The 14,038-nt window shown below is 40.5% G+C and overlaps 1 protein-coding gene across 1 annotated transcript; it reads left to right on the top strand.

The window, feature by feature from the left end:
• Nucleotides 1-111: 111 nt before the first annotated feature.
• On the top strand, nucleotides 112-7,014 carry ARPP19 (cAMP regulated phosphoprotein 19). The gene is made up of 2 exons (XM_006017950.3): nucleotides 112-255; nucleotides 4,689-7,014. The coding sequence occupies exons 1-2, from the start codon at nucleotides 136-138 to the stop codon at nucleotides 4,857-4,859; spliced, it is 291 nt and encodes a 96-aa protein (XP_006018012.1). The 5' UTR covers nucleotides 112-135; the 3' UTR covers nucleotides 4,860-7,014.
• Nucleotides 7,015-14,038: the final 7,024 nt, after the last annotated feature.

Below are 14,038 nucleotides of genomic sequence, written 5' to 3'. Positions count from 1 at the left end.
CCCCCCGTAGATTTGTTTATGGAGGGACGGTGGCCAAAACCCCAAAGCTGTTGCTCTTAGAGCCTGACCAAATCTTTGCTTGGTAGTTTGGCTTATGATTTAAAGAGCTCTCTGTAATTGCATGCGTTTCAGGAAATGGAAGATAAGGTGATCAGTCCAGAAAAGGCTGAAGAAGCAAAGTTGAAAGCAAGATATCCTCATCTGGGTCAAAAGCCTGGGGGCTCAGATTTCTTGAGGAAGAGGCTTCAAAAAGGGGTGAGTTTGTGGGTTGTTTTTTTTTTTAATTGTAATTTCACTGGTACCCAAAAGCATATCTAAATTGTCTCTTCCTGTGGTGGTTTTCATCGTAGTCCTGCAACTTCTGCATGCATTTCTATAAAAGGTTGCTTGTATGACCAGAATACAGTGCTGTAAGCTTCTCTCTTTGGATGGAACTGATCGTAAGTTCTTCAGTTAACCCTTTACATGTCAGCACTAAGAACCAGGGAAAATACATGTCTATGAAACAAATAGCAATAATTTAATATTATAACTGAGCACAGCTTCAAGGACTCACCTAAATCTTTTTGAAACACAATTTAAAAGTTTTGACCCATTACACCCAAGACAAAGTTCCTGAAGGCTTACTGCCAAGGAATAAAGTCTCATTTTTATACTTATTTTGCACTATTTTTATGCTACCCTTTCCTTTTAGGATAAATTAGTGACTGCAGATGTGTACCCAATTTCTTAGTACGTGAAGGCCATAATGCAGTGTAAAATTCATGCCAACCTCTCAATGGTGTTTGTGGATTAAGAATGATATTGTAGTTTAAATTTATATTCTAACTAGAGAGCACTGGTCTGGTGGCTAGAGGATAGGGGGCCACCAATGGAGATAGCCGATTTTTAAGGAGGCGTACTGGCTTATACTGATCCAATTTCTGATACCCAGCCTGGCAGCATGAAAAGCTGCCTCCAGCTGGTAAGTCTGTTGTGGTGGAAGGGGAGGGAGGAGGGAAGGGGCATTGGGAGTGCAGATCAAGGCCTCGGCAGTGAGGGAGGTGTGGGGCTGGCGCAAATACTGCCCAGCCAGGACAGGGTGGACACGGGACAGAGCCCCAGCTCGTCCAGGGGGGAGTGGGAGTAGCTCCTGGTACTGAGTGCTGTTTGTCCAGGAGTTACTGGTCTGGCGGCTCATCCAGTGCTCGGCTGCTCCCACCGCTTGTCCAGGAGGGCATGTGCCCCTGGATCTGCATGGTGTGAGCTGCAGCCGGGGCTGCGCAAAGTTCTTCCTGATAGGACGGGGCTGCTCTGAGAAGGGGCCAAAGCAAAGTTTTGGCTGCAACTGCTCCCCCCTTCCCAGCACAGCCCCAACCCGATGGGAAGAGCTTGGCACAGCCCTGGCCCCAGCCTGGCCCACCCCACGGAGATATGGGGGCACACACCCCTCCCCTGCCTTCCCAGATCAGTGGCAGGGAGCTGCCAGACCACCGGCTCCTGGACTAGCGGTGCACAGCAGAGGGAGCTGCCCCCACCCTCCCTCCCGGGGGGCCAGTGTCGCCCCCTGCCACTGCCCCACTCCTCCCTCACCATGGGGGGCATTGAGCTTCTCTCCCCCCTCCCCTTCTACCACACCAGACTTAAAAGCTGGAGACAGCTCTCCATGCTGCTGTGCTCCTCACTGCATGTGCGAGCCATATATCAGCCAAATTATCGGCCTGATACAGCCAATTTCCGATATAGTATATTTTCTTTATATCGGCGCTGATCCTATATCGGACCAATGTATTGGTGCACCTCTACTAGAGGAGTAGGGAAATGCGTCAGCACTTTGGAATAAAACAGAATGACTTTTTTCAGATTGGGTAAGTCACTTTAATTGGTTGTGGTTTCCCTCCCTTTTCAGTATATAAAGGGCTCCGGATTGTTAAAGCCCTTTTATCCTACCCATGTCATTGCATACACCTCCTGCCCTGTTTGCCAGCTTCGCATTTTTATTGGGAGCGCTACCTGAGAATGATTTTGACCCATCTTTAATCCTGTATCTGATAAAGGGAACTCAAATTACAATGACCTCATTGTATGAACTACTTATGTCTTCCCAAGGGAGTGGCTAAAGTATCTTCTTTTCTTGTCGCTAGCCTAAAGCAACTGCTATGCATTTTAAACCACTTAGGCTTCTCCTGTCTATTGCAATTTTCAGGTAAGGTGTCAAAACCAACCATTAGACTTCACCCAGAAGTACATTAGAACTTAGTCTAGAACACAATTTGGGTTAATGTAGTGATGCTCAACCTTTTGTCTGGTAGGCTGAATGGGCAGTGCCTGGTCCATCTGCAAGCTGGATTTGGGACCCAGGGTGGTCATGGCAGGACATCATCTGACTGTGCAAGGTTGGCGGGAGAGGAGGGGTGGTAGCCTGACCCCAGCCGGCCACATGGAGCTTGGGATTTGGGAATATGGTGGTGGGGAAAGGTGGCCATATTAATTGCCACTGCTCCCCTGCTGTCAGATTTCCCAACCTGAGGGGAGCCTCATGGGCCAGATAACATGCCTACATGGGCTACATTTGGTCCATGGGTTGGAGGTTGTGCATCCCTGGGTTAATGTGAGGATGTTTGCATGAAATGCTTAACGTGCCATGTTTGTTGTCTGTCTTTCCACATGACAAGGGTTCTTGAATGGACTCCAGAAAATAAAGGTGTTTGCTTAGGTTGTGAAATATGGAGCAACAAAAATATAGTGAAGGAAAGATGAAAAATTGCCTGAGACAGTACATAGCAGTGAAACTTGGGTTGGCTGGAACTTAGTAGAATTACAGGTGGTGACTAGAGAGCTACTTTTGATCCTTAAAATAAAGTGTAAATCTGTAGCAGTTTTTGTAGAGACATCAAAATTTGACTCATTTGTGATGAGGTTTATAGTTAAGATTAAGAGAAGAATCTTTGCCTGTACCTTTGTCTTGTTTTAACTAAACAATAAACCTTCCTTCTAATATACCTAGTTTAATATTAGTCTTTAGTTGTCTAATTTTTATTGTTACTAAATCTCCTTCAAGTCTGCTTTTAGAAGGGAGCAATGTCAACTTAAATTTGATTTCTGTCTTTGTCAGTTGTTAATAATGGACAAGATGTCAGGTTGACAGTGCCCATCTAGTAGTACATTTTATGGTAGATGTTTCTAAGATTCAGGACCCAACACTTAGCAGCTATATTTTGATCTAATGTTTACCCTGAATATGATCTGAGAGATCTGTTTGGAGATGGTCAGTTTAGTCAGATATTGCAGTTTAGATGTAGGAATTAGCAGATGAAATTTCATAGTCTAGTCTAATCTCCTACATAATACAGATGATTATAATGGCCCTTTCTGGCCTTCATATCTATGAATAATTTAATGCTTTGAGGCTATTTGATAACAAACAAGGCAGATGGCAATAAGGGGTAATGCTAGTAAAGATGGCAGGAATTGGTAGAAGTGATAACTTGTCTGAATAAGCAGGTATCTAATATCTGCTTAGTAAAACAGCTTTGATTCTAACATGATCTGGGAAGCAGGACATGTTTATGGAAACAAAACGGGTATTGGTTTTCGTAATCAGATTTTGGGGAGTGTGCATGTGCTTTCAACAGCTGTTTCAAAAGATGAAACATGCCCTTGTGCATTGAGCTGTTACATGAATAGAACTGGCATGTGGTGCAGTGACCTGTGTTATGTTTCAGCTAAGTTGTATCAATCCAAAATGGGTTTATTTGTGGTTTAATATGCTATATTCATTCTAGGCCTAAAGCTTTGTTTTTAACTAGCCTTCTAAAAGTTTCAGTAGGCTTCTAAAAATTTCAGTACAACTGCTAAGTAACTTGTAACAGTGTATTGCATCAGACTAACAGCAATGCAGGCTGGATTCAATGTTTCTGCACCAGTTCTTTACAAGTACTTGGTTGCTATCTTGCTTCTGAGTCTCTTTGATTGTTCTCCCCACCCCTCTCCCCTACCAGGCCAAGCCATGCTCCCTTCCCCTGCAGGCTGGCCCTCATCCCACTCTGCACAGCTAGCTGGTACCCACTGCACCCACCCTTGGTGCTGTGTCAGTACCACCATTCATATTCAGCCCATTGACAGACTTGGCACTTTGCATCTGGCCCCCTGGGGGAAAAAGGTTGAGCACCACATCTTTAACCATTTGCAGATCTGGGCTATGAGCAAATTCATTTCACATGATACACTAGAGCAGGCACTCTATCCTTTAGATGTTAATGTTCAAGGTTGTTTTAGTTATACAGTTCTGGAGTTCATTAGCTGCACTACACTCTGCTGTCAGATGTGAAGTTCTTGAGAGGTGAAGTTTTGGTCTCTTGACAAATTTGGCAGTATAGTAATGCTTACATGCAGTGAAACAGACCTGAGGTTGGACATTAACTTTTAGCACTTCCTTAATTCAGTGTTTAACTTTTAGCTTGTTCCCCAACTCCACACCTCTGGACTCCTTTTACGTCCATACTAATACAATTTGTATGCATTAAATGAGGTAAAAAATTAATTTCTAAACTCCCTTAATATCCACCGCTTTCCAACAACAGAGCTTTAAGTTTACCACTTGGTTATCAATTTAATGTTTTATGTGGTTTTCACTTATTAAACCAATGTAATTTTATGTATGCATTGAATACATTTTTCAATCCAACAAAAATATTTTTGTCTTCTAGCAAAAATACTTTGATTCTGGTGACTACAACATGGCAAAAGCAAAGATGAAGAACAAGCAGTTGCCTACTGCAGCTCCTGACAAGACGGAAGTCACTGGTGACCACATTCCCACTCCACAAGATCTTCCGCAGCGGAAACCATCTCTTGTTGCTAGCAAGCTGGCTGGCTGACTAAAACAGCTGAACTGCATGAATCTTCTCATTCCCTTTATTTCTCCTTAATAGTTATTTCTCACTTACTTTTTTTTTTTTTTTTTTTTTTTTTACACTAAGTTGTTGAGACTGACAGCTTTTTGCAGGTAGCGGTAGTGAATGCTGCTATTGTAAGGGAGTACTGTTAAGAGTAAATGTGTAGTACTTGGACTAGTAAGAACAATGCACTGATAAAAAGGACAAGTTTGGTTAGAGCAGTGTAATCTACTTGAAAATGTACATATTGCCTATTTCCTAGTGTAGAAATGGTTCCAGCAAGTGACATAGCAAGTTTTACAACTTTTAATGTTTCTGCTTTTGTTATTTCACCTTAATTACAGCATAGTATGTTTGTATTTAATATAACCTCCTGTTGTGTTGCTTTTTCTCCTGTGTTTGGTTTTGTCTAAAACAGAGGTTTAGACCACAAGTTACTAGAAGGTAAAGCATGTATCAACACAGACAGGGCTCTGAATGAATTTGTGTATCTGCTCTTGAACTTGAATGGCCTTAAACCTGTTTCAGCTTTAACAATAGATTTTTACTTGGGCAATATTTGCCCATTCTGGTGTAACTCTTGTGAACCTAGTGCTTATTGACAACTGCCTGTTGAAGCTGGTATTCTTTTCAGTTCTGTAGCGTAGAACACACTTTTATTTAAGATGTGAATGAAGTGTGCATGTGCATAGACTGTTGAATTCACTCTTGTGCCATTTTTGTAAATACAATAGTTTTGCACAACCTTTTGCAAATGTCTATTAATTTTACATTTTAAAAAGCAGATAATGTGCCAATCAGAAGCACAAGTAACTCTGTAACTGAAAGTTTTGGCCTGAAACTTTGTGCTCAGAATCTTGCTACTGATAAAACTTGTAAACCCAAGATTTGTGAAACACTTAATATTGATACCTGACTGAGTCAACCTTACTTATGCTTTTTGCGGTTGTATATTTTGTGTAGCAGTGACGTCCAATGTTCATGTATAGCAATCTGAAATATGTTCCTGTAGGCATTCAAAAGGCAGGCACCCTTTCTGTTCAGCAACTTTTAAATCTATATCTTTTTAAAGTTGAAATACTCTGGGATTCTGTGGATTACAGAGATACTTACAGTTCTTTAGGGTTATTATGACAGACTCCAAACCTGTTAGGGATTAAGGGATTAGATGCAATTGTATTTGGAATATTTTTAGTGTTATAGAATTGAGAAGGGTATGATATCATATTTCGTGAAATCATGAAGTGGTGATATGCCAACTCCTTGTTTTGGCAACCTTAGTTCTTTGTGTTGCACAGCAACCCCTAACCAGCTTTGAGCAATACCAAGAACTGAACTTGTATTATATGTGCTATCTATTGATAAATGTGGTAGTTTCTCATTCCAGCAAATGAGGATAAGCGTGGCATCTTGTGTAGATGGTGAAGGTTATAAAGGGACCTAACTACTGATTACAACAGGTAATATACATGTACGGTGATATTAGATGGAACTTCAGGAAGGAGAAAATCAGAATTTGTCTTTTTAGCTGAATCAGGTATATTAGATAAAAGTGGAGCTTTTGCTGTTAGTACCTATAAAACTATTAATATGAAGGCTGTGATTTAGTCTTTGGGATCACAGTATGAATTTATTACCTCTCTTAGAATACTAGAGTCTTGCATAGCTTGCTGTTATCATTCATTCAGTTTTCTTAAAGAAAAGGTCTAATACAACTTCTGTAAAAAAAATTCCATCCCCAGAAAAATCATTATAAGAGAAAATACTCTAAACATACATTTTTAAATCCTTCTTTTGTATTGGCATCTGCCAAAACAGCTGTTATCCAAGTGGCTAAGAAAAATAGATTGGTCTCTGGTCTCTGCAGAGCCCCTCCCAAAGACAGACCTGAGGATCAGACAATAATCATTCAAAATTTAGTTTAACTTTAATTCAGCTCTACTTTGAATTATGCATAATAGCCAGATGAGCTTATTCTGTCTCTTGGGAGCACTGAGCACTTGCAGTGACTATTTAACCCCCTCTGGAAAATTCTAGCTTCTTGTCATAACAAGATGTAGCAGTAGAGATGTTAGATATGCATGTTCTAAATTTTAAATATGCTATAGACAAAGGCAGTGGTGCAGGCTTAACTTGCATAATCCCCCCCCCCCCCCCCTCAATCAAAAGAGAACTTGAAGCAGAGAACTTCCAAATTGCAAAATCTAATTAGCTCATACTTTGTGTATCTTTTATAGTCCTTTCCAAGTAGTTCATTAGGAATGTGCTTGCTATAGTCCAGGCTTTCCTTTATCTTTTATTAGCTTTCTATTGAACTTGTGAATATCTTCATAAGAACAGACTGAAGAGCATGGATACCCTGTGTCTGTAAAAAGCTAAGCTGGGAAAAGAGAAAAATCTTATCAAAAGAAATGTATACCAAAATAGCAAGGAAAATGGATATATTGAATTCAATTGGTTTTTATAGATGTTTATCCTAATGTGAAAATCCCTCTTTATTTTTGTATGTGTAAATGAAAAGCAAGACTTATTGGTAGGATTTGGTCTGAAACAAGTTTCTTACATTTTAATGTGTGTGTGTGTGTGTGTGTGTGTGTAATGTCTGGTATCACTACACTAACATTCACAGTAGGTTTGAGTTCTCTTGACATTTAGGAAGGTAAAAATTCCATTTAAACATTCCATTCACTCAGCTACAGCTAGTTTAATACGCTGATTAGACAACAAATCCTTCTGATGTCCATTCAGTGGCTTGCAGGGTTTTAAGTTTGTTACAAATTCCAGTATAAATAGGTGATCCATGAGAAATGTATATTTGAAGTGTACTGTATTACTATGACCAGGTCAGTTACTGATTTTGAGCCTTTGTATTGAAAACCTCAGCAGCAAGCACAGTTAGTTTGATTATATATGCTGTTTAAGACATTAAATGATTAAGCCCAGTAATGATTTTACAGCAAATCAAACTTGACTGTGAATCTACATCTACTTTCAGCTTACTCCTGCAGAATAACTAAGCTATCCAAACTTGTGTACATAATGTATAATATGAGTTTTATCATTTGATAAATGACCTTTTTCAGAGAAGACCTATCTGCACTGTAGTCTGGCAGTCCCTTTCATATCTTGCCTTTAAGGGTAGATGGTAATTAATAGCTAGAGTAGTACTAACATTGGCTTTTAATAGCAAGTAGCACCAACATTTTGAAATAGTCACAAGTGGATTAATTGCAGCTTCAGAGATATGTCCCCCAAACCTGTAGACCGAAGGCTTCCTTCTCATTGTTCATGATGTAGTAGGACAGTGTCTGTGCAAAGGCCCCAGGAGTACTGTTTTGTTGGACATATTCCTTACACCCAGTCAAGATGTTAAGGGAATGAAATGTTGATTGCTCCTTACAAACATACACGTTGTATAGTATACATAATAAATTGATCTACTTAGTTTTTATTGCAATGTGCAAATTTGTTTTGTCTTTACCGTGGTCTTCTTAATGATATTGCCTCTCCTGATCAAATTCTTTCTGAAGACTTCCTAAAACCCAAATCTTGCTACTCTGTATTATTAGAAGTATGACTGGGCCTCAGTTTCTAGTTTGTTAGACTACAATACTACTTTAATGTAACCGTATTTATATATTTCAGTGCTTATTTTTCTAATACAGACAATTAAAGCTAACTGTGCAAAAACTTAACTCCATAACAAATGCTTGTTTCAGTGCCTTATGCTGTTTGAGTGAAGGTGAGTTCGGCCGAATAAATTTTGCACCTAGATACCAGCACTGCAATAGTAGTGACTCTTTTAAAATTTGGTCTCATGGCTTAAATGTTGATGTCCAAAGGTTTTACTGTATCTTGAAATCTAAAAGAAAGCTAACAAGCTGAAATAGAATCCCTTTAAGCATTTCTCTTTGGAAGGCTTTCAGAGTATCTTTAAAAAATATCTATCCTGGATGGACTTTGTACAATTGAAATCGACTGAATTACTTGAAAAGCAGTAGCTTTGATTTAGAGGCAGACAGCTAAATTGCTGTAACATTATTGATTCTGTTTATGTCTGAAAACTCTGTTCCTGATGACTTGGTGGTAGCCCCTTTTCTAAGAAGTGCTATTTGTATTGAGTAGTCTTCATCATGCTTTTAAAGGCATGATCAGTCTTTAATTTGTAGAGTAAATATGAAATTGATCAGGTATGTTCAAATTTAGTTTTCAGAGGTACATTTGAGTGGGTGTGGGGACTGCTGGATATCACGTACTGATCACACTCTTGAAACTTGCCCTGTAATAGTGCTGGTGACAGTAAATGAGTCCTTCCAGCTACAAGACTATTTAAAAGCAAAAAGTTATAAACTCTTTCTTGTAACCCTGCATCCCCATCAAGCTTTTCAAGTGAAATTTACTGTAGCCCCCAGCCCTTTTACTGGGCATCTGTCTACAGAGATTATATTTCTGTTGTTGAAGTACAGATTCCTCTGAAGTGCTAAACACTGGTGTATCCTGTGAGAATTAAAAAAAAAAAAATGATTCCTATCCTAAACCATTCTGCAGTGTACTCGTACTTCATTTCAGTAGGGCATCAGTCTATTGGATTGAATTATCTGTACTAAATACTCCTATGCAACTGTATGGACAGTACTGAAGAACTGAATAATACTAGTATTGGCAAACTAAAACCTAAAGGTATGGTCTGTAAGTCACCAAAAATCTGGGGTTTGGAGATGGGATCTTTGGTATCAGAACCTGAATAAAAGTGGTGTACCAGTTAAGCATACTTTTGCTGGGAGAATCAGCTTCATATAACAGAAGCTTCTGCAACACTTTGAAAGGACAGATTCACATTGCAACTGCATTGCCATATCTAGGGGAGATGCAACAAGCAATTGTCCAGCTGAGGGTTTGTTTTGATTATGGATTTGTATGTTGCTTTCCATGTACATGCTGAAAGACTTGTGACTTCTCATGTGTGAAACTGCCATGTTACGCCTTGTACTGAGTTGCACAAACATTGATTGGTGTTAGTGCTAGCTTGGAATTTAGAGCTGTCACACGCAGTCATGAAATCTTCTCTGACTGTGCCCCACCTGCACAGCTGTGACTTGCCACTAGGAGGCCTGGTGAGCAGGTGCAGGACTAGGAGCTGTAGCTACTAGAGGGGTGGTGAGCCAGGAACACTTCCATCCTTGCTGAAGGACTGCAACTTGGGCAGCACATCTGTTGGGACTGGCCACACCTTAATGGAACAGGAGCTGAGTTGTGTGAAGCAGAGAGAATCCTGCCCTGGAGTAGCGTAATTTTGAGCTGCATAATAAGTGCTTAAAACCACTTCAAAATGTTAATGTGCAGACAGTCTGGGAGGGTTAAGAGCTCCAAGAGCTGCCCAAAATTACTATGCAACAAGGTATCAAGTAATGAACACCTCTTTGTTACTTATCACCATTTGTCACTTGTATCTTGTAGATGTTTAGCTAGTCACAATGTCCCCTGAAAGATTTGTTCTAAACTTTGATTGGAAGAGGATTAACAACCTTTACCAAGTTTATATGCATGTTACTTGCTTTTGATTCTATCCCAACCTAATTAATTAGCAAATTCTTCAGGAGTTATTTCTAGTATTTGACTCCATCACAAAATAATATGCTATGGAGAGTTGTAGTGCCTTTTGCTCTATGAAGGACTTGCGTCTTATGCAAGTTCTTTAGTAAACTATGAAGAAAGGCTTTAACAGTGTATTTTTAAATTCTTATATGGCATGAATGAAAATTATGGGTTTTTTTCAAAGCAACCTTTGCATTGTAGGTATGTCTAGAACTCATTATGTTAACTAACCTTAAAGTTAGTTAAGCACTCCCAATTACTCCTGATATAAAATTAAATCTATGGTAAAGATGCCAGTAGTGCATCTATCTCTAAAACAGAAGAAAAAGCTGTTTCTAGCTGAATTTGGAAGAGACTTAATGTTACCTAAAAAAAACTGCCATCTTTTCCTACCTGTGTCCATTATGCCAGCAGCAGGCATTGATTCTGTGTTACTAAATTATTCCTTCCTTGGAGTAACCATTTGATCAGCTAAAGAAATCATCAGTTGTAGTATGGCATAAAATGTCTACCCATGTCTAAGGATCTGGTCCCTTGAACTAAACTATAACATGGGTAGAAATTCCAAAGACTTTCTTGAACATGAACAAATTCTGCTGAATCCTTCCCCATTTTAAAGTTCTGAAAGGATAATTTTCTTTGCTGATGTCATTTAAAATCAGTATACAATATTATATATGGATGTTATCACAGCTAGGTTAGTTACATTTGTAAATGTTAACTGTGATACTTGTATTCTGAAATCCTTTCATCAGCTCTGAATTTTTTTTTTTTTAAGATAGACAAATTTCTTTGGGGGTTGTTTTTTTTTTTAAATCTATTTAGTTAGACCGATGGTTAAGGAGCATAATGACTAGTTACTTATAGGTGTAGTACAGGAAGGCTGTATCTATTTTGTCACTGTCTTTAAAATCTGACCTTTAACGACAGACCTGAGATTTCAGTTTTGTGCTGAATAATGTTGAGACAGGAGTATTTTGGATAGACATATCTATTTTTGACTCATGATTATAATTCCATTTGAATCCAGGGCTCCAGCTGTGAACGGCTGATACAATAATCCACAGTCCAAGCACACTAGTGAAAGCAGCAGTGTGGATTTAGCATTTGCATTATCCCAAAGCAGCACGGTGGATGTTGGGCGAGAGCAGGCGCATACAAAAAAGTTTAAGTTCTTATAATAAATAAATATCATCAAGTGAAGGATGAGAGTCACACTTGAGACAAATGATGATGTCAGTGATGACAGATAAGGAAAAAAACCTGAGGGCATGTCACACGGCCAGGAGGGAAAAGGTATAGGCTCTAAAGAAGTAGGACATTCACTGAAGCTTAAGATACTGGATATATTGATGAGGAAAAGACCATTGTAAACGTTGAGAGGAAGAAGACACCAATTACAGCTTAAACTGATCCTGGAAAAATTAATATTTATTTGTGATGTTTATTGACCATAGAGCATTGGAGCAAAGGACAACTCCCTTTTCAAAAGCTCAGCTTCCTTCCTCTCCAGTCTATTAAAAAAGCTGTTACTGATATTTTTTTGCTTGTTCTTACTACATCACTCTCCCAATCCTTGTGTTTTTGATCCTCTTGGCTGTCCTTCCTAGCCTGACCTTATGCCGTCACCTACTGCTCTATTTGGTCCATAATACCTTCCTTCATGTCCCAGTTGTCTTTTCCTATAATCATCTTTTTTTGTATGCTGCTCTGGCCTGTTCTGAGCTGACCTACAGGACCAATAGCCCATCCACATTCAAATCCTCCGTGAAGGCTCGCTTGCTTTGCAGTGCAAGAAGCTAACCAACTACGTATTTGCCTTTATATAGAGTAGCTTCACAGCATGCACTCACCTTCACAGACTTTGCTGACCTATCTCTCCTTAACATCACTGCCAAAACTGTTTGTAACTTATTCTCTGCCCCTATTTCTGCATCTAGTCTCAAACTAGAGTGTAAGCCTTTCTGGATGCTGAGTGTGAATTCTTATCTGTGCCTAGCAAACTCCTGTAAAATTATTATAATGTTTCGGCCATGGCAAAGAATGTTAAGAGCATTTGTGGAGGAAGCACGTCCCCTCACAAGTTGTCAGATTCCCCCCCACACTTCTCTATTGCCCTCATCCCTGATTAATAGGCTTTTGCTAGTTTTCTACTTTGGCTTTTTGGTTACTTTCATTGGCCTCCTGTAGCTGACCTCCAGACCACTCTTGCGGTTGGCAATTACAGGATTACCACAATGAAGAGAATCTGCAGAATTGATCCCAGAAGGAAGAAAGGATACTATGTACCATTTGTATCCCTCAAGGAGTTGGGGAACAGCTAGAAAAAAATCATGGGCTATCTCCAGTGAAATTCTAGTTCCCTCTCCCAGTGAATTTAAAACAAAAATAAAGATGGGAGCAGTGAAACTGCTGCACAGATGTTCCCTAAGGCTATGCTTTTATAGCGGTCTCAAATCATGGGGAAATGAATTTGTAACAAAAATTTAACTGCCAAAAGGTCTGTCTGAATTTTTGAACCCTTCAGTAGTCCTAGGCTGAAGCATGTGCTACGCTGAAGCAAAAAGGGTTGGGCACAGACTTCTCTCTACCAGGAGGCCTGAACGTCCCCGTCTGCACTTGCCTAGAACCATTTTCTGTAAGCATCTGCCAGGGCTGGTCTGCTTCCTTGGCTGGGAGGTGCCTATATATCAATGCAAGTGGCTTTGGCAGTGGCCATTTGGACAGGGGAGCGGATGATTGCAGGATTTGCACCTGACACCACACAGATATGGCCTGTGGGTTTCACCTCCAGAATGATCGTGACACAGGCGAGAATCGGTGTTTAAAAGGTGCATAATAGAGAAATAGGGGTGGAAGGGACTTGCAGAGATCGTGCCCCTTCCTGAGGCAGGATCAGCCCCATCCAATCCATCCCATACAATCTATCATCTAAGCTTGATATCAGGCTACTGTCTGCCCTGATGCCACGCAGACCAAACGCGAACCTGCCACTGGTAAAATGGACCACAGCAGCCAGTATCCTATGAAATGTTGATACACCCTCAAGGCAGACAAGGTTCTTTGGGTAAATGTGGTCGCTTTTATTAGACCAACTAAATGGTTGGAAAAAAATGTTCTTTGGGGCAGAAACACTTTTCTTCAGGCCTAAGGAGAGTCGGCGGGTGTCTGCTCTCCTGGGTGGACTAGAAGATTAAGCCAGTACGAAAAATGCAGGTCTGTGAAAATGCAAGTGTGTGGCAGGGAAGATGAGGGGACGGGAGGTACAGGCAGGGGCTACAGAGGAGCGGACTGGTGAGAAGACGATGCTGCTACATCCCCCCCTTTCTGTTTTGTTTTCCCTCCCCCGATCTTCCCCGGGAGCCTGGACATGCCCGGAGAAGGATGCTTGTGCCTGAAAGCCTGCGACCAACTATTTTTCCAACTATTCAGCCGGTCTAACAAAAGACATCACCTTTCCCCAAAGCACCTCGTCCGCCCGTGTGCTTGGACCGGCGCGGCTCCACCCGCCAACCGAATTCACGCTCGGGAGGCCGTGGGCGGCGGTGTGCACCGCCCCGCGCTGA

This window comes from Alligator sinensis, unplaced genomic scaffold (genome assembly GCF_000455745.1).
Source record: "Alligator sinensis unplaced genomic scaffold, ASM45574v1 scaffold250_1, whole genome shotgun sequence".
In the NCBI taxonomy this organism is placed as follows: domain Eukaryota; kingdom Metazoa; phylum Chordata; order Crocodylia; family Alligatoridae; genus Alligator; species Alligator sinensis.
This window is presented reverse-complemented; position numbering and strand designations above follow the sequence as displayed.

Coding starts and splice junctions, on each gene's coding strand:
- ARPP19 (XM_006017950.3), top strand. CDS start 136: ATGGAAGATAAGGTGATCAGTCCAGAAAAGGCTGAAGAAGCAAAGTTG. Junction 256..4,688: donor GGAAGAGGCTTCAAAAAGGG/GTGAGTTTGTGG, acceptor TTTGTCTTCTAG/CAAAAATACTTTGATTCTGG.